We start from the raw sequence: 17,269 nt of genomic DNA, 5'->3' as shown, positions 1-17,269 counted from the left end.
AAAAAATGTATCACAAAAGCATTAAAAACTTCAATTTTTTTTATACAAAAAAGAAACTTTACATTGAACATCTTAACAAATGTCCAAAGAATAGTTGTTAGCTCAACGTATAATTAAGCAGTTTAGAACTCTTTCGGTGGAATTCCATTTCAATGAATATGATTATGATTTATGAATGTGTGTTTTGTGTAAAAATTCAAATTCTCACTTGAAGACTATACTCCAGTAACAATATAAAATACTTATGTTCTATGTATTACTAATACAACTTTTTATTTATTACAATGAAATTTATTTGTTGCAAGGGACTAACATAAAATACTTGTGTTCCTTAAAGAATTTGGTGTTTAATTATTTCTTCTATGACACAGTAATCAATTAATATACGTGGTTTATATTTTACAAGATATTATGGGAAGCGCTCTCTCTTTTTTTCATGAAATGTCTTTAAGCTATGGAAACTATAAATTTATAGGCCTAGGTGAATACCACAAGTGCATAATAATAATAGTAATAATATCTAATTGGTATGAGTATATAAAAGAGTAAAATATACTTTCGTTCTTCGTTTGTGACTTTTTCAAAAATTTCTATATTTAATTTTATTTAATTTTATCTCTATATTTTAAATTTGTGTTAAAATTACCCCTAAATATTAACTCCATTAAAAATATTAGAGACAATTGAAAACGTCCAAGGTTAACTTTAACAAAAATTAAAAACATTGAGGACAAAATTTATTGAAAAATTGTGAGTGATGCATGCATCAAAAACTGAGAAGGCTTACAAGGAATAAAACTTCCTTTCTTTGGACTCATCAGTTTATCACATGAATCCTCAAAAGACTTCAGAACTTATAACAAAAATTAGAACAGATTTTGCTAATTGAACTAAAGAACTCAACTTTATCCACATTCAGTGTTAAAAAACAACAGAAAAAAATTTGCATGAAATTTGCATGATTCACTGGTCAAATTGTTAGAGCTACATTTAATAAAATGAACATATGAAAACACAATGTACAGACAATTAGACATACATCATGACAGAACAACATAGTTCAACAGGTAGCCGAGCTTTCCAGTTTGCGGATGGTCCATGTTCGATTCCGGTTCACAGGTATTGGTCCAAGCCAACCGGTCCAGTCCGATTTTCATAACTATGGTCTAAATCAGAGGAAACGGAAAAATCTTCACAAAGTGGATATGCACATTATTCATTGGGATCAAATCCAGTATCAAAAATCAAAATCTATATACCAACCAATGCTAAAAAGGCATTATATTACAAGTGGCAACATTAGTGACACTAATAGAACCAGTGGTAGCCTCATCTCAAATTAACAAAGAATTAAAACTACCTCCAGTTCATGATAGATGTCGCTCTGAAAAACATTTGTACATTAATGGAGTAATTTATCTGAATACAATTTTCAAAGTGATATTGTGAACTTGAAGAAGTGATATCTAAGAAAAAGAAGAACAAATGATGCTACAAAAGAAACCATTCTTCGGCCAGATTTTGAATCAAATACTTGAGTGAAGGTATAGGAAGAACCAAGAAAAAATTGAAGGACAGCACAAGCCTTCAATTTGCATTCTCGATTCGCCCCATTAAAAGAGTAAAAGGTGAGCACCACAAACGCAAAAAACAACAGAAAAATTCATGAAACATGACTAAAACATGACAAAATAGTTTTTTTTGTATCGTAACGACTCATGCAATCTCAGCATTATATTGAGAAGCAACAGGGGTGATCAACTTGATCTTCAATTCAAGCTCCCCAGACTCGAGTCCATCCCGTAATTCACCTTCACAAGATCATTCTTGATCTTCCTATCCATGAAAGCAGCCCAGTTATAGGAGTTGAAAGCTTAATAGATATTAAGGGTTTCCCTAATCAAGCTTCTAACAGAATATAAAAAGGAAATATCTAAAGGTTGGACATGTCAAATGCCAAGAAAAGAATTTTGTTTCTCAGGGTTCAAAGTAATCATGAATATCATAATACATAAATATGAAAACATTTAGAAATCGGATAAATACCAGGAAAAACTGACCACATTCAGGTACCCCAAAGGTTTCTAGCAGAGTGAAATTCAGCTCTTCATTCCAAAGAGTGTTCAAGCGGTTATTGATGACCCCGGTTTTTGCTGTTTGATACAGTTTAACAAATCATTGCCAGATTAAACATATGACACAGAGCTAATATAAAAAGATAGAACACTAAAGAGAAAATAAATCCTTATTACCTGATTCCCCAGCTTGACCACAAAAAAAAAATCATTGCTCATGAACTCCCAGATCAATAATTTTTTTCCTTGAACAACTATGACTTTCAATAGCCTCAAGCCATCAACTGTTTGTGAGCTCCAAAAAACACGTTAAATTTAACGCAGTACAAGGGCACATAAAATTGGTAATATTCACTTATTTGGTAACTCTGAAACAACAGAAACTTAATATTGAAATAGTTTACTACTATAAATTGTTTTATGGGAAACTACTGCGGATATGGAAAACAACAGATGAATATGTAAGTACAGAAATTACCAGTGTAATTCCAGATAATTTGATTGGAATGCTCTAGCAATAAACTGAGCCTTGTAGGAACTGAAGATGTAGGGTGCATCAATGATTGATCATGTCAATTAATATGTATAACCATCTATTCCCAGCACAGATGAGAGCATCAACATCCATTCTTGCAAAGCATTTGGTGCATCCTTCTTAACCATTACTTCTAGCCTTCCAATATCTTGCTTTGAAACTCCATAATTCAGCAAACATTGTCCAAGAGCGCTGAATGTAAAATCATCTGGTTGAATTCCGGATTTTGCCATTTCCTTGAAAGTCTTGGTAGCTTCCTGTGGCCTCCTAGCAAGAGAATACAAGCCAATTATGTTATTATAACTTAATAAATCAGTGACGAGTCCTAGGTTTCTCATTTGTTTCGCAATCTGAATGGCTTCGTCCAATCTCCCAATTTTCTTATACATGCGTAACATCATTGCATATGAGAACTCATTTGCAACACCTTTCTGCTTTAAGCTCTCAAATATCTCGATCGCTTGTTCAACCATTAGTCGTTCAGTATAAAGATCAAGCATACAATTAGAGGAAAATATAGAAGGACCCTGCTCTGATGACTGAAGCAACTTGTATGTTTCTTGTGCTTCTTTCAAGTACCCTACTTTGGTATACAACTTCATCAAAGAGTTGTCTATAGTTGGATTTCTTGGAAAACCTGCCCGTTGCATTTCATCAAGATAACTAACAGCTTCTTTAACACTTCCAGCATCAGCAAACGCATTGATTAACACCCCATAGATAATTACATCAGGCTGGACATTATATCCAATCATCTCCTTGTATAATCCTTTTGCCTGTTCCAATTGGCCTAACTTTCCAAAGCTTGTTATCACCGCGGCATATGGAATGCAATCAGTCACTAGTCCTGCCTCTTGCATTCTTTTCAAATAAGCTTTTGCAATGTGTGGCCTGTCAGCAGTGGCCAAGATATGTATGAGAGAACTGTAGCTACAGTTGTCTGCAACAAAACCATATGTTTCCATACTGTCAAACAACTGACATGCTTTATCATAGCATTTTCCAACCCCGTAAGCTTTAATCATCACATTAAACACAAGGACGCCAAGCTTCTTCCTTTCTTTGCAACAGTTAAAGACTCTCTCTGCTTCTAAAGTATACCCTTGCTGGCCATATGCATCAATAATGGCGGAATAACAGTCTGACGTAATACTCCCAGCTAGATGAAACCTCCTGAACCACAACCATGATTTCTTAAGCATACGCAACTCTACATACATCCTAGTCACAGCAGATTGGGCGAATTCATCAATCTCAAGACCCTTCTCATCCATCTCCTGCATGTGCTCTTCGGCTTCATGTACCATTTTCCTTGTAGAGTATGCATGCAAGAGGGTACGATAACTAACAAGGTCCGGTTCAAGACAGGTCTCTTTCATCATTGCAAAATACCTCACTGCCAAATTGATATTATTATGCTTAATATAAACAGAAATAAGTATGTTATATGTCCTTGCATCAGGTAGGCACCGAAGCTCCACCATCCTCTGCAACAGCAAACTAACTTTCTCAAGGCATCCATGATTTCCATATAAATGAATCATTGTATTAAGTGTCACTGTGGTCAGAGATACACCTTGTTTGATCATCTTAGCAAAGATTTCAAACGCTGCCCAAAGTTGGCCAGCTTTACCATACATGTCAATCAAAGTATTATATGTCCTTGAGCTTAAACAAACATTGGTATATGATAACACATTGTGGCTTACTTTTGAAGTATTATTACTCCTCCTTAGTCTCAGAGGTTCACCTGTTGAGTACCATTTACTAAAAAATTCGTGAGCTTTCTGGTACTCTCCATTCCTCTTATGCAACTGAACAACAATCCCCATTGTGATCTCATCAGGTTCCATTCCTTGACTTCGCATCTTCTTAAGCCAAACAAGTGCTTTGTCTTTTCTCTGTCCACCTTTACCATAAACATCAATCAAAGTTCCATATGTGGAATTCACAGGTTCAACCCCTCTTGCATTCATCTCATCCCACAAACTCTCCACAAGGCACCACTTTTGCGCCTCGCCTAGGACCCTGAAGATAATGTTATAATGAATCACATTCAACTCATAACAACACTTTTTCTCAAGCCACTCAAAAATCTGAAGAGCCCTCTCCCAAGAAACCTGTTCCTTCAAAATAATACTAATTTCCTTGCAGGTCAAGGCCTCTTGCCATGGCATGAGAGCCTCATCCAAGTCCTGAACAGTACTCAGAGCCTGAAGAATAGAAGGAATGCGTCCACCATAACATACCCATTTCGTCAAACACCTAATGTGCACCTTGTTATGCTGCAAAACAACAGACCTATCAACCCTTTTCTTTAGAATCCCCAAATCCTGTTCCAAATTCAGGCTCTTAGGTGGAGTGTGTTGGTGTTCTATGACATGTTTTGTGGAATTGGGGCTATGGAGAATGCGGACAAAGTTGTTGTTTTCAGGCAGAATTGAGGTGGAAGTTGACGTTGAAGTTGGGGCAAGTGCATTTACATCGTTCAAACACAAAGGGTGAAACTTCAAAAGCATTTCCCAAGAACAAAACTATTGAGAATTGTGAAACAAACCTGCAACGAATAATCCTAAATCCTTAAATAAAGCCCCATTGAAAGTATCACAAACTTTGGCCATCAGATTTTGCAAATATATCTACAATTCAAGGTAAATCAAGTATCATAATGGAGTACCATCAGATTTTGCAAAATATCTACAAATGCAAAGACACTTTAGAAGCAACACATTCAGTAGAAGGCACCTTATGTTATTACAGGTTTATCAACTCAGGCTTAAAACTATGGTCATCAAGTAACAAAACATAAAGTTTAGCATCCACAAGAAAGTTCTCATAACTAAGAATAATTCAACTCCCAAAGAGATGCCCCCATGATAGCATATTGAAAGGCTAGAGTTTATAACCACCCATGTTCTACCCAAAAAGCCAATGACTTGAGAGCAACACCCAAAAACAGAGATATTTACCATGAAGATAGGAAGATAAGTAGTCCTCATTCAAACACAAAAAATATTATACATTATGGAGGCTCATGGCGTGAGCCGAAAATCCGCCATAGTTACTCCACCCGATTGCCTAAAAATTACATGTATGTGCACAAAAAAAAAAAGAAGAAAAATTGCATATGTAATAAATTATAATTATAGAGTCTAATCCAAGGTTTTGAAAACTAAACCAGTCATCGAATCACTCTAGCTACTGGTTTACTGGTTTACTAGTTCAACTGGTTCAACTGTGATTCAACCGAAATAGCCGTTTTATAATAAAATAATAAATAAAATATAAATAAACATACTAAAACATAATCATAGTCTAATATAAATATTAAAATGTCATCCAAATTAAAAGTACTACATCAACGAAAATGTTATAACCTCATCCAAGTACAAACCCAAAAGTCAAATAACAAAAGAAATATCCAATGCCAATATTAAAGTTTGTTACCAATTATCAAAATCCACAAAAATCTATTCTTCTTAATTTAAAACAAGAAAGTAGAAAAAATTATGCTTCAAGTTTTGTGAATGGCTTTAATTCAATAGGCAAGGGACAACAGTGAAACAATAGAAGATAATCATAATACTAGCCTATGGTTAAATACTTATTGGATATGAATCAAGAATTCATTCCTGAACATTAATGTAGTGCAGACTAGTGCAGACCAGCAATCAGAATAAAAAATATGAAGCCTGAATAATCTTGAGAGAGCTCTGTTAAATTATAGAACCACAAAGCACCACCCTGCACAATATATGACAAGCTTAAATCATTTAATAACTGAGTGACTCTGTGTCTATGGTGCATGTATCCTCCAAACCTAAATATAAGATGCATTTTGTCTTCGGTGTAAATTTTTTATTTTTAAACTACAAACCCATAACTCAAATTACATCATTATATTTTGCTGTTATCATTCAAATCTCTCTCATCATGTTAGATATATTTTCATGACATTATTCAGTCATTCATGGAACCATTGGAAGATTAATTTTGCAGGATATGAAGTTACATATAAAGTAGAACTAAATAGCAAATACACAAAAATTAACAAGCTTTGCATTTAACAAATTCAAAATTAGCGAGTGCTCACAAAACCAGCAGTCAGCAGCATAACTAAATTAGTAATTAGCAGGCTTCCCATTTAACAAATTGGCAAATTCAAGTCTCATCATAAATTCATAACCAGCAATTAGTCAATTACATTAAATACATGGCATCATAAGAGACCAGAGCTCACAAACACACACAAAATTAACTAATTGTTTTTATCTAAATCATTCTGAACACATTAAAAAATAAATTAACCAAATCACATTTTTTTATAAACAACAGATTAAAAAAAAGCAAGAAAAATTGGGACTAACCTTGGGTGGTCTTCGAACAAGCAGTGTATGAAGGAGAAGGAGCAAGAATGTGACGTGCAGAAGCTGGCGGCAGTCTTATGTTTACAATGCGGAGAACAAGCAGAATATGAGGGAGAGGGATTTTGGAGCAGAGGAGGGTGGAGCGCCGCAGAACTGGAGAAGAGAAGGGGTGGAGCGCGGTGGAACACCGGCGGCGCGACGGAGGAACCACGCAAGACAAGTTGTAGTGGGGACGTCGGCTTCGAGCAGATGCGACTGCGGCAGTGACGAGGCGGTGGCTGGACGGAGCAGATGAGAGGATTTTGCTTTGCTGAGAGAGTGAGGGAGGACACCTGGAGAAGGAGGAGACGCTGACTGCTGAGCATAGGGGAAAAATTAGGGCTACGTTTTGTTCTTTTATTTTTTTTTTTATTTTATGAATAAAACGGGGGTCGTTTTCGGCTCTCAATCGAAATCGATCGGATTTTGGTTCGGTTTCAATGGTCCAATAGTGGTTTTTGCAAGGTTCTGAAAATCGGACCGGTTATCAAACCGCTTTAATTACTGATTTCCTGATTTATTGGTCTAACCAGTCCAATCGATGGTTCAACCGGAAAAACCGTTTTAGAACAGCAATGCGTGATGGAGAGGGAAGATTGTTGGCTATTTGTCCATAGTTGATTCCAAAATCAGAACCACTTGTCTGTATAAAACTATAAATGTCTCTGAGAAAAACACAGTTTTGAAATATCAGAAAAATAAAATGCTTAAATTCCTATGCTGAATAAGAAGAATAAGTACACAACCAAATTGATAGAATCATAAAACTAAAATGAATAATATATAAATTAATTAATAGTTTTTGATTCCTCTGAGGATGCAATGTAGTTTCTCTTTCATTCCATGAAGCTAAGAAGGAATAACATTTTGATCACTAAACAACTAGATTAGAATGTTCCATTAGCAAGAAAACATAGACAGAAACAGAATAAGATTACCCCAGATAACAAAATCAGTTTTTTTCATCAACTTTGTGTGGAATCAAAAGAGAATCATGCAGAAGTATACAAGTTACACACCAGAAAGCAGTTTGAAGTAGGAAGAATAATAACACATACAAATATGCACTGAAAAAGTACAAAATTTCAATAAACATTACTAAACAAAGGCAAGAAAGAACAATCATCATTCAGCAACAAACATTACAAACAGTAACAAGTAATCATCGCTATTACCAAATTCAAAAAGAATGAAAACCAGATAACCCCAATCATAAACACCATTACCAAATTAAATAAAAAATCAACCAAAAATCACCTTGCAAATCAAAAACTCAATCTCTTGAACTCAATAATTACATCAGTTATCCAGCTAAATAATTGCATCACAGTTATCATAAACTGATTTCAAAGCCTAGAAGTAGACTGAAATTAAAAACATGAAGCATATAATAAATCAAAAGATCACCAATTGCAAATTTTTTAATAAGAACAGAAGTTAAGAACGATGAAAACTGAAAAAAGATTCAACAGTTTTCAACCCAATTTTAATAAAGCTCATCACAATGATTAACAACAACAAAAAGTACTGAAGGAACAGTGAATCAGTAACAGACAGTGCAAATTTAAAATTTAAAAGTTATCAATTTTAAATTTATCATCAAATACAATCAGTGAGTAAAACCAATCAACCAAGCACTGACTGAGTATTCTGTTCTGATGCTGTGACTGGGAAGCAACAAATTCAGCAACAAATTCAAGTTACAGCAACAAATTTAACAAATCCAAGTAAAGTCCCGATTTACAGCAACATTTAGATTAGCAACAAGGCAAATTTGATTAGCAATTCAGCAACATGCAAAAATACAGGGAGAAGGGAAATCTAAAAAGAGAGAACAGGGAAGCGATGGTGCAGGGACTCACCAACGGTCGACGGCGAGTCGGCGACCACCCCACGGAAGGCGACGAAGCAAGAGACAACCCCACGAGTTGCTTCTGCCGCCGGCGACGAGACAGACGAACCACGAGATGCCAGTGACTGAGACGAGACTCGAGTGAGACTGGGAGACAGAATCGAGCAGAGACAACCACGGACGACGAGCAGCAACCAACACGCACAGCTCGAGCACTCACTGGCGGAGGGAGGCGCGAGCAGCCGAGCACAGAGAAGAACGGTGAGATGCGAGCACCCGGCGTGGAGGATCCGGCGAGAGGCCCGAGAGCACGAAGAAGAAGTTCTTGAGTGCGATGGACGGCAGCAGCAGTCTCTCAGTCCGACAGACGGCGACAACTATGGGTGGAGGCTAGGGTTTGCTTTCTTTGGGGGAGGCTAGGGTTTGCTGAAGGAAGGAGTTGGAGAAGGGGGGAATGGGGGATAACACGTGCAACTTTTTTCCTTTCAAGGAAGGAAACGAGGTCGTTTTCTGGAAACCGGCCAGGTTCCGGTCCGATCCGACCTGCCAGTAACCGGCCGGTTCAGCGATTCTTGAGCGATTTTTTATTTTGAGGTTTTGTATACTAGATTGGACCGTTTTCTTTGCCGGTTCTTAATTAAATCGATTCGACCGACCGATCCGATTCGGTTTTTAAATTTTGATGTTTGACTTTTAAATTTTAATTTGGATGATTTTTAATATTTATATTAAATTATAATTATATTTTAATATATTTATTTATTATTTTATTATAAAATAATTATTTTAATTAAACTATAATTGAATTAATAAATTAGTAATTCGAACCATTGATAATTAATTTTATTTTCAAAAAACTTTAAAAAAATCATCTATTTCAGCCATTTTTATAATGGACCACGTCATAGCTTTTTCTGCTTTAGCTTCAATGTTAAATCGAATTGACAAATAAGGAATTGGGCTTTGCCATTGAAGACCTAATTTGAGGCTCCAATTTGTACCTATTTTAAAGTGTTCTCTACCCAAAATTAAAGAGCACTTCACCACAAATAAAATCCAATCTACAACACACAGAGTGTTTTTCTCTCCGTACAGTTGATCCCAAAACCTGTTTTGAGAAGCCATGAACGGTGCTGATGATCCAGGCGAAGCTGCGACAAAGAAACCTCCCTCTATTGAGGAGCAAGATCTGCTGAAGAAAAGTAAAAAGAAAGTGAGAAAGGACGGTGAAGGTTTTACTGGAAGCCAACAACCTGTGCCAAGAGAAGAAGACTGGATGATTGAAGATAGTACAAGCAACGGAAACCGATCTAAGAATCGGTCTTTTTCTCAAACCTTGAAGAATGGTCCCATGAACAGCCACACTGAAGGTGATGATGTAGATTCGGCTATCGACACCGGGAAGAGAGAAGCAGAAGGAGATAAGACAGACATGGTGAGTGATTCAGAGTCTGACATCAGAGTGGAAAAAATTGAGGAAGGACTATTCAATATTGTCATTAGTGAAGAGACTGAGAGAAAATTATGGAAGCCATGGTGGAATACGTTAATAGTAAAAGTGTTGGGGCGAAAGGTGGGATATGCAGCAATGAAAAGAAGATTGGAGATAATGTGGAGTAACAAAGGAAGTCTTGATGTCATTGACTTAGGGCAGGACTTCTATTTAGTCAAGTTTTACGCAAACGAATATTTTGATTTTGCCTTATTGGAAGGACCATGGAAGCTTTATGATCATTATCTAACGGTGAGACTTTGGGAACCTAATTTCAACCCTCAAACAGCCACTATAGACAAGGTAACAGCATGGATTAGACTTCCAGGACTGCCTATTGAACTATATGATAGAAATATTTTGAGAAAAATTGGAAATCTCATCGGAAGGACTGTGAAGGTGGATACCAATACGGCTGAACTATGTAGGGGCAAATTTGCGAGACTGTGTGTTGAAGTTGATTTAACTAAACCTCTAATGGGGAGATATTTAATCAATGGAAGGGAATACCGAGTTGAGTATGAAGGTATTCATCAGATATGCTTTTCTTGCGGGAGAATAGACCATGAGCAAAAAGATTGCCCTCTAAAACAAGCTCCAAAAGCAACAGAAGCTCAGTCAACCCAGGACTTTCCAAAGAGCCAAAGATCCAATGGAGTTGCAAAAATGGGACAAGAGCAGGAAGAACAAAGGAGATTGGATAAGGGAAAACAAATTGAAATTGACACTACAAAGCAAGACAAGTACGGAGACTGGATGGTTGTCCAAAGGTCAAGAAGGGGAAAAAAAGGGCAAAAGGAAACTGAATCTAGAGACATCGGAGGAAGAGGAAAGTCAAGATATAGTGTGTTGACCATTGAAGAAACAATACAGGAGGAAGAACAAGAAGAGAGAGAGGGTGGCAATAATGCTGAAAGGGAAACAAATAATGCACACAAGTCAATAACCAAAGACAAGGGAAGCAAGAGCAAGCATGTAGAGCAACAAAGCATAAAAAATAATTGGGAAGAGAAGGAGCCAACTAGTGAAAACAGGAAAACAAACCAAGAGACTAAAAAAGAAGCAATAACTCAAAAAAAGAGTCATAACGGAAGTGAAAAAGAGCAAAGAGTAGGGACAATAAAGCAAGGAATCAACCATCATGAGGAAAACTGGGCAGAGGAGGCTAATGGGACCCCTTCCTTAATGGAAGAATGCATTGAACCTTCGTATCAAGCCCATCCAATAGAAGGAAAACCACCAGACCCCATAAATGTTGAGACAACAAAGGTGGTGCCTATGGAAACAGAGGGCACTGAAGGAGGGCATGAGAGCTTGTTAGAAGGAATAGATTTCACAACACCTCAAACTAGTGTTGTACAGGACACTGTAATGAAGATGAACTAAATTTCAGGTGTGCTCTTTCCTTTTGAAGTCCTTTTTTGATATTTTAGTTTTCTTAAACCTTTAATTATCCTTTTTAATGATCACAATAATCTGGAATGTAAGAGGAGCTGCTAGTGGAGCGTTTAGAAGGATTTATAAGGAGATGATGAAACAATATAAGCCAGACATTACCATTCTTTTAGAAACAAAGTGTAGCAGACAAGTTGCTAGAAATGTTATTAAGCAATTAGGATGCACTAATTACATTATAGAGGAAGCTCAAGGTTTTGCAGGTGGGATCTGGATTTGCTAGAACAGGAGTGACATCAATATTATTTCAATAGAAGCACATCAACAATATATACACGTAAAGGTCCAAGAATGTGGAAGAGGAGAGTGGTTTTTCACTGCAGTATATGCCAGTCCTCATCAACAAATTAGAAGAGAGCTATGGCCTAAATTACAGAACATAGCTAACACTGTTAGTGGGGAGTGTCTTATTGCAGGGGATTTTAATGAGATTAAAGATAGTTCAGAGAAGAGGGGAGGTGCACCCACAGATCTGAGGGCTTGCAATGCCTTCAATAATTGGATCAATAACTGTGGTCTAATTGACTTGGGTTTCATCGGATCGAGATTCACTTGGAGAGGTCCTCAATGGGAAGGCCAAGAAAGAATCTTTAAAAGATTGGACAGAGCTATGGCTAATTCAAGTTGGAGAAACAGATTCCATGAAGCTACAGTGGAGGTGCTCACAAGAATGAAATCTGATCATCATCCTCTATTAATTACTACTGAAAAACGCTTAAATGGAATAAGGGATAGACCTTTTCGCTTTGAGGCTATGTGGACTATGCATCCTGACTTCCAAAATTTAATTGAAACAAGTTGGAATAATCATCATCATCTCAACAATGCTCTTGACAAACTAAAGAAGGACTTAATCGAATGGAACAAGAGCTATTTTGGGAATATTTTCAAAACTAAAAGAAGAATACAAAACAGACTTGCAGGAATTCAGAGAAGTAGCACATATGGAAAAAATCCTTACTTAGATGGTTTGGAACAAAAGCTTATAAAGGAGCTAAACGAGGTTCTGGACAAGGAAGAAACCTTTTGGTTACAAAAATCGAGGGAGAAATGGATTATGGATGGAGATAGAAACACTTATCACACCAAAGCTATAGTTAAAAGAGGGAAAAATGGAATTCTTAAACTCAGAGGGCATGAGGGGGAGTGGATCGAAGAAGAGGAGGATTTGAAAAAGCACATCACTTGCCATTTCAAAAACCTTTATCAAGAAGAGGTTAGAGTTGTTCCTTTTGAACTAGACCATTACGACCTCCCTAATTTCAGTTTGTCTGACTGCAGGAAGCTTGCAGCTACTCCTACGGAAATGGAAATCCGAAGGGCTTTGTTCAACATAGGATCTCTCAAGGCTCCAGGAAGTGATGGCTTTCCGGCGCTTATCTATAAAAATAATTGGGACATCATGAAGAACAAAGTGTGTGATTTTATCCAAAGCTGTTGGAAGAATCCAGAGATCATAAAGCAAGCCAATACCACACTCATCACGCTAGTTCCAAAGCTGAACCATCCAGAGTCCATCAATCAGTTTCGGCCGATAGCTTTGTGCAATGTGACCTATAAGGTGCTAACCAAGATAATAGTAGACAGAATCAAACCTCATCTCAGTGATAGAATAGCGGTACACCAATCAAGTTTTATTCCAGGAAGAAAAATACAAGACAATATCATCATTGCGAAGGAGCTCATGCATAATATGAAGAGAATGAAAGGAAAAAATATTTTATGGCAATAAAAATTGACTTCGAAAAGGCTTATGACAAGCTTAGCTGGGATTTCATTAAAGTTAGACTCAAGGAGTTGAAATTACCAGTGAAAGTGATACAAATAATCATGCATTGCGTTAACTCAGTGTCCTATAATGTGCTGTGGAATGGAAACAAGACAGAGGAGTTCATTCCAAAAAGAGGGGTGAGACAAGGCGACCCAATTTCTCCATACCTTTTCGTTATCTGTATGGACAAGCTATCTCAGTTGATAGAGGAGTTGGTGCATCTTGGAGAGTGGAAACCTATGGCAGCGGGTAGAAGGGGACCAAGAATATCTCATCTAATCTTTGCCGATGATGTTCTTCTATTCACAGAAGCCAGCCAGGAACAAATGCAAAGAGTTAAAGAAGTACTAGAAAAATTTTGCAAGGCATCTGGATTGAAAATTAACGAAGAAAAATCCTCAATTGTCTTCTCAAAAAGCACATATATAAATTTAAGGAGGAGGATTATGGACATAGCAAAATTCAGAGAACAAAAGGAATTGGGAAAATACCTTGGAGCCTTGATTACAAATAATAGAGGAGGCAAGAAAAAGTTCAAAGATGTTATGGGTAGAGTTCAGAGTAAACTCAAGGGTTGGAAGAGTAAGTGTCTATCTCTTGCTGGAAGACTAACGCTGGCTCAAGCATCCATTAGTCCTGCTCTTAACTTCCAAATGCAACACGATAGAGTTCCTAAAGGAGTTTGTCAGGAAATTGAAAAGCTTCAGAGGAGCTTCATATGGGGGGATGAACCCAATCATCGAAAAATACACTTAATCAGCTGGAAAACTCTATGTCGTCCTAAGCACGAAGGGGGTATGGGATTTAGGAAAATCACATCAATGAATGATGCCTTCTTGATGAAAATTCTTTGGCAAATGGAAGGAGAACCTGGGAAGCTATGGGTGGAGGTGCTAAAACATAAGTACTATCCGGGAGGACAATTGAAAAACAACATAAGAAGCAAAAGCTCTGATTCTATGCTTTGGAAGGAACTTGTGAAAATATGGCCAATCTATCAGAAAAATTCTATACAATACATAGGAAATGGATGCGCAACTAACTTCTGGAAGGATCAATGGGTGTTGGAAGAAGGAGCTCTCAAAAATCATACTCTCAACCCAAACATGAACAGCAATAGCTTGGTGAAGGACTGGACCAATGAGAAAGGAGAATGGGATCGAGAACAACTTAGACTCAATTTACCAGAAGTAATTGTTCAAAAAATCACAGCAATGTGCCCACCAAATCAAGATCAAGAGGGAGATAAGAGAGGTTGGAAGCACACAGAGGATGGAAATTTCTCAATAGCAGCAACTTATAAAGCCTTAAACAACTGGTCAAAACCCCAAAAAACGATATGGAAGCAGATATGGGAATGGAAAGGGACACAAAAAATTAAAGTGTTCATGTGGACCGCTATCCATAGAAGAATTCTAACAAATGAGAGGAAATCGAAAATATTTGGGGGAAGCGGAGACTGTTATGCGTGTCATGGAACTCAGGAAAGTTGCATACATGTGCTAAGGGACTGCCAGAGAGTATCAACAATTTGGGTCCAACTCCTAGATTCATCTAAAATTCAATCCTTCTTCAACTTAAACTGGGTGGAATGGGTAAAGCTGAATTTGACACAACAACTAGGAAAGAGTAAGAATTTTGACTGGAAAGATATTTTCATGGTAGCCTGTTGGAGAATGTGGTATTGGAGAAATAAGGAAATTAATGATGACAACTACAGAAGACCGTACCAACCTCATATTGATATCATGAACCAAGTTCAGGAAATTAAACAAACTCTGAAAAGGAATTACCTGATTAAAGGTTTGAAGATGAAGCGTGAGGTTCACGTCAGTTGGGTGCCACCGCCAGAAGGATGGGTAAAGCTTAACACAGATGGGTCTTCACAGGGGAACATGAGACGTGCTGGCTGTGGCGGGTTGGTGAGAAATGAGAATGGAAGATGGGTTGCTGGATTTACCTGTAGGATTGGTAACTGCACAGCATTCACGGCAGAGCTATGGGGTGTCATGGAGGGCCTGAAATTAGCCTGGACTATGGGAATGAAGAGAATCATTGTGGAGTGCGATTCGACGGCTGTTGTTAAGCTGTTGAATGGTGAAAGAAATCTGGAGAAGCATCCCAATTCTCTAGTCAGACGAATTGATGCACTGAAAAAGAAAGATTGGAGAATATTTTTTGTACAAATTTACAGAGAGGCTAATAGAAGTGCTGACTATTTAGATAGAAAAAGCTTAGAAACTGGTGATGATTTTTTGTTTTGGGATACACCATCTCCAGAGTTAGCTAGAATCATCTATGAAGATTGCACAGGGGCTTCATTACCCCGATCTATTTGTATATAAGGTTTCTTTTTGTTGGATTTTATTAGCCCCGTAATTGTACCAAAAAAAAAATCCAATCTACATGAATCAAGTTGGGTTGGTCTAGTGATTATCTCACTAGTCCGCTTAAGTAAGTGTCCGAAATTCGAATCCCGCCTGGTGCAAGCAGCAATCCATTGGCCAGCGGCAAACCCTTAAATAGAACTTAGTACCGCAACGGATTAGTCTTTGACTTATCAGACCAAGAGATACCGTGAGAAACCAATAAAAAAATCCAATCTACAGGACATTTATTTGTAGTTTCTTTATATCTTAAACACACAAATGACACAATGAAACTAGAGCTTCCTTGACCCAAAAAAAAAAAAAGAAACTAGAGCTTCAATTTCACCTTATTTTTCAATTAAATTTGGTGTTCTTTCAATAAATCCAATCTTTAAATGATTATAATTATAAAATAGTCCCAAAAAATTGTATCAATTTGGCCAATAAAACTTTGGATCTTTATTTGAGTGGAGTTATGATTCTTATTCTTGTTGCTCATTTGTTAATGGGATTGTTATTGGTGTCGGGGGTTGTGTCTTTTTTTATTTAAAAAAAATTATTTATCAATATAAATCAAAATATAAAAAATTATTAATTTGTACGTTTAGTTTTATTTTTGTATTTATAATTTTATTAATTTGGTGTTGGGGTTGTGCCTTTTTCAAAAAATTATAAATTTTTTGTGCAAACGAAAATTTAAGAAATTGAAGCTGATTTTTTTTTATAGATTTGGTATTGGTGTTGTGCAATAGTATTTGGTCAAAATGTAGGTTACATTTTGGTTTTGTTTTCAATTTTTTTTATTTAGGAAAATAGACAAACACAGCCTGCGTTTTATTTTTTTAAAGGTTTTTAAATTTTTTTTATTCTCTTTAAATCCAATCGTAGCCTACATTTTGCTGTGGGTATTATTTTTTTTTTTTGAAGTAACAAGACGCATCTTGCGTTTTATGTTTTTTGTGTCAACTTTTTTCATAGAAGAGTTAATGCTGTCAGCCTTTTTTTTGGAAAATTAAAAACACAGGTTGCGTTTTGTTTAAAAAATATATTTTAACCAAGAGTCTGGCCTATAAATACGAAGTAAGACTCTCATTTAGCTTGCCTCACTCCATTTCTATTCATTCTATTCTACTTTCTTGCATATATGCCGTAGTTCTGAGTTTTTTTGGCAGTTAGGTGTGTCAAAAAAGTCGGATTAGGTGAGATTGCAGTTATGGAAAATATTACAAATTTGTGAGTGTATTATAATGGTGAGGTTATACCAAACACACATGAAGGAGTGACTTTTCTTTGTGAATGTCCATTGTCATTTGC

The 17,269-nt window shown here is 36.7% G+C and overlaps 2 protein-coding genes across 10 annotated transcripts; one reads left to right on the top strand and one right to left on the bottom strand.

The window, feature by feature from the left end:
- Positions 1-697: 697 nt before the first annotated feature.
- Positions 698-9,305, bottom strand: LOC130961043 (pentatricopeptide repeat-containing protein At3g23020-like). Of its 9 annotated transcripts, none has more exons than XM_057886678.1 (6): positions 8,879-9,305; positions 6,978-7,681; positions 2,554-5,249; positions 2,253-2,359; positions 2,047-2,153; positions 698-1,836 (listed from the first exon to the last, which is right to left on the bottom strand). In XM_057886678.1, the coding sequence occupies exon 3, from the start codon at positions 5,127-5,129 to the stop codon at positions 2,652-2,654; it is 2,478 nt and encodes an 825-aa protein (XP_057742661.1). In that variant the 5' UTR covers positions 5,130-5,249; positions 6,978-7,681; positions 8,879-9,305; the 3' UTR covers positions 698-1,836; positions 2,047-2,153; positions 2,253-2,359; positions 2,554-2,651. The 9 variants fall into 9 exon arrangements, with proteins under 9 accessions (XP_057742661.1, XP_057742666.1, XP_057742667.1 ...); XM_057886683.1 differs by having other exon boundaries at positions 698-1,832; XM_057886684.1 differs by having other exon boundaries at positions 698-1,166.
- Positions 9,306-11,888: 2,583 nt separating this feature from the next.
- Positions 11,889-15,931, top strand: LOC130962625 (uncharacterized). The gene is made up of 3 exons (XM_057888811.1): positions 11,889-12,018; positions 12,232-13,433; positions 13,565-15,931. Exons 1-3 carry the CDS (start codon positions 11,889-11,891, stop codon positions 15,929-15,931), a joined length of 3,699 nt encoding a protein of 1,232 aa, XP_057744794.1.
- The last annotated feature ends 1,338 nt before the right edge of the window (positions 15,932-17,269 follow it).

This window comes from Arachis stenosperma, chromosome 2 (genome assembly GCF_014773155.1).
Source record: "Arachis stenosperma cultivar V10309 chromosome 2, arast.V10309.gnm1.PFL2, whole genome shotgun sequence".
NCBI lineage: Eukaryota > Viridiplantae > Streptophyta > Magnoliopsida > Fabales > Fabaceae > Arachis > Arachis stenosperma.
Note: the sequence above shows the minus strand (reverse complement) of the source record. Positions and strands in the feature narration are given on the sequence as shown.

Bases quoted from the DNA above. Each gene is read 5' to 3' on its own strand.
- LOC130962625 (XM_057888811.1), top strand. From the start codon at position 11,889: ATGATGAAACAATATAAGCCAGACATTACCATTCTTTTAGAAACAAAG. The intron at 12,019-12,231 runs GTGGGATCTGGA...GTCTTATTGCAG, and splicing joins GGAAGCTCAAGGTTTTGCAG to GGGATTTTAATGAGATTAAA. The intron at 13,434-13,564 runs GTACACCAATCA...GACTTCGAAAAG, and splicing joins ATCTCAGTGATAGAATAGCG to GCTTATGACAAGCTTAGCTG.
- LOC130961043 (XM_057886678.1), bottom strand. From the start codon at position 5,129: ATGCTTTTGAAGTTTCACCCTTTGTGTTTGAACGATGTAAATGCACTT.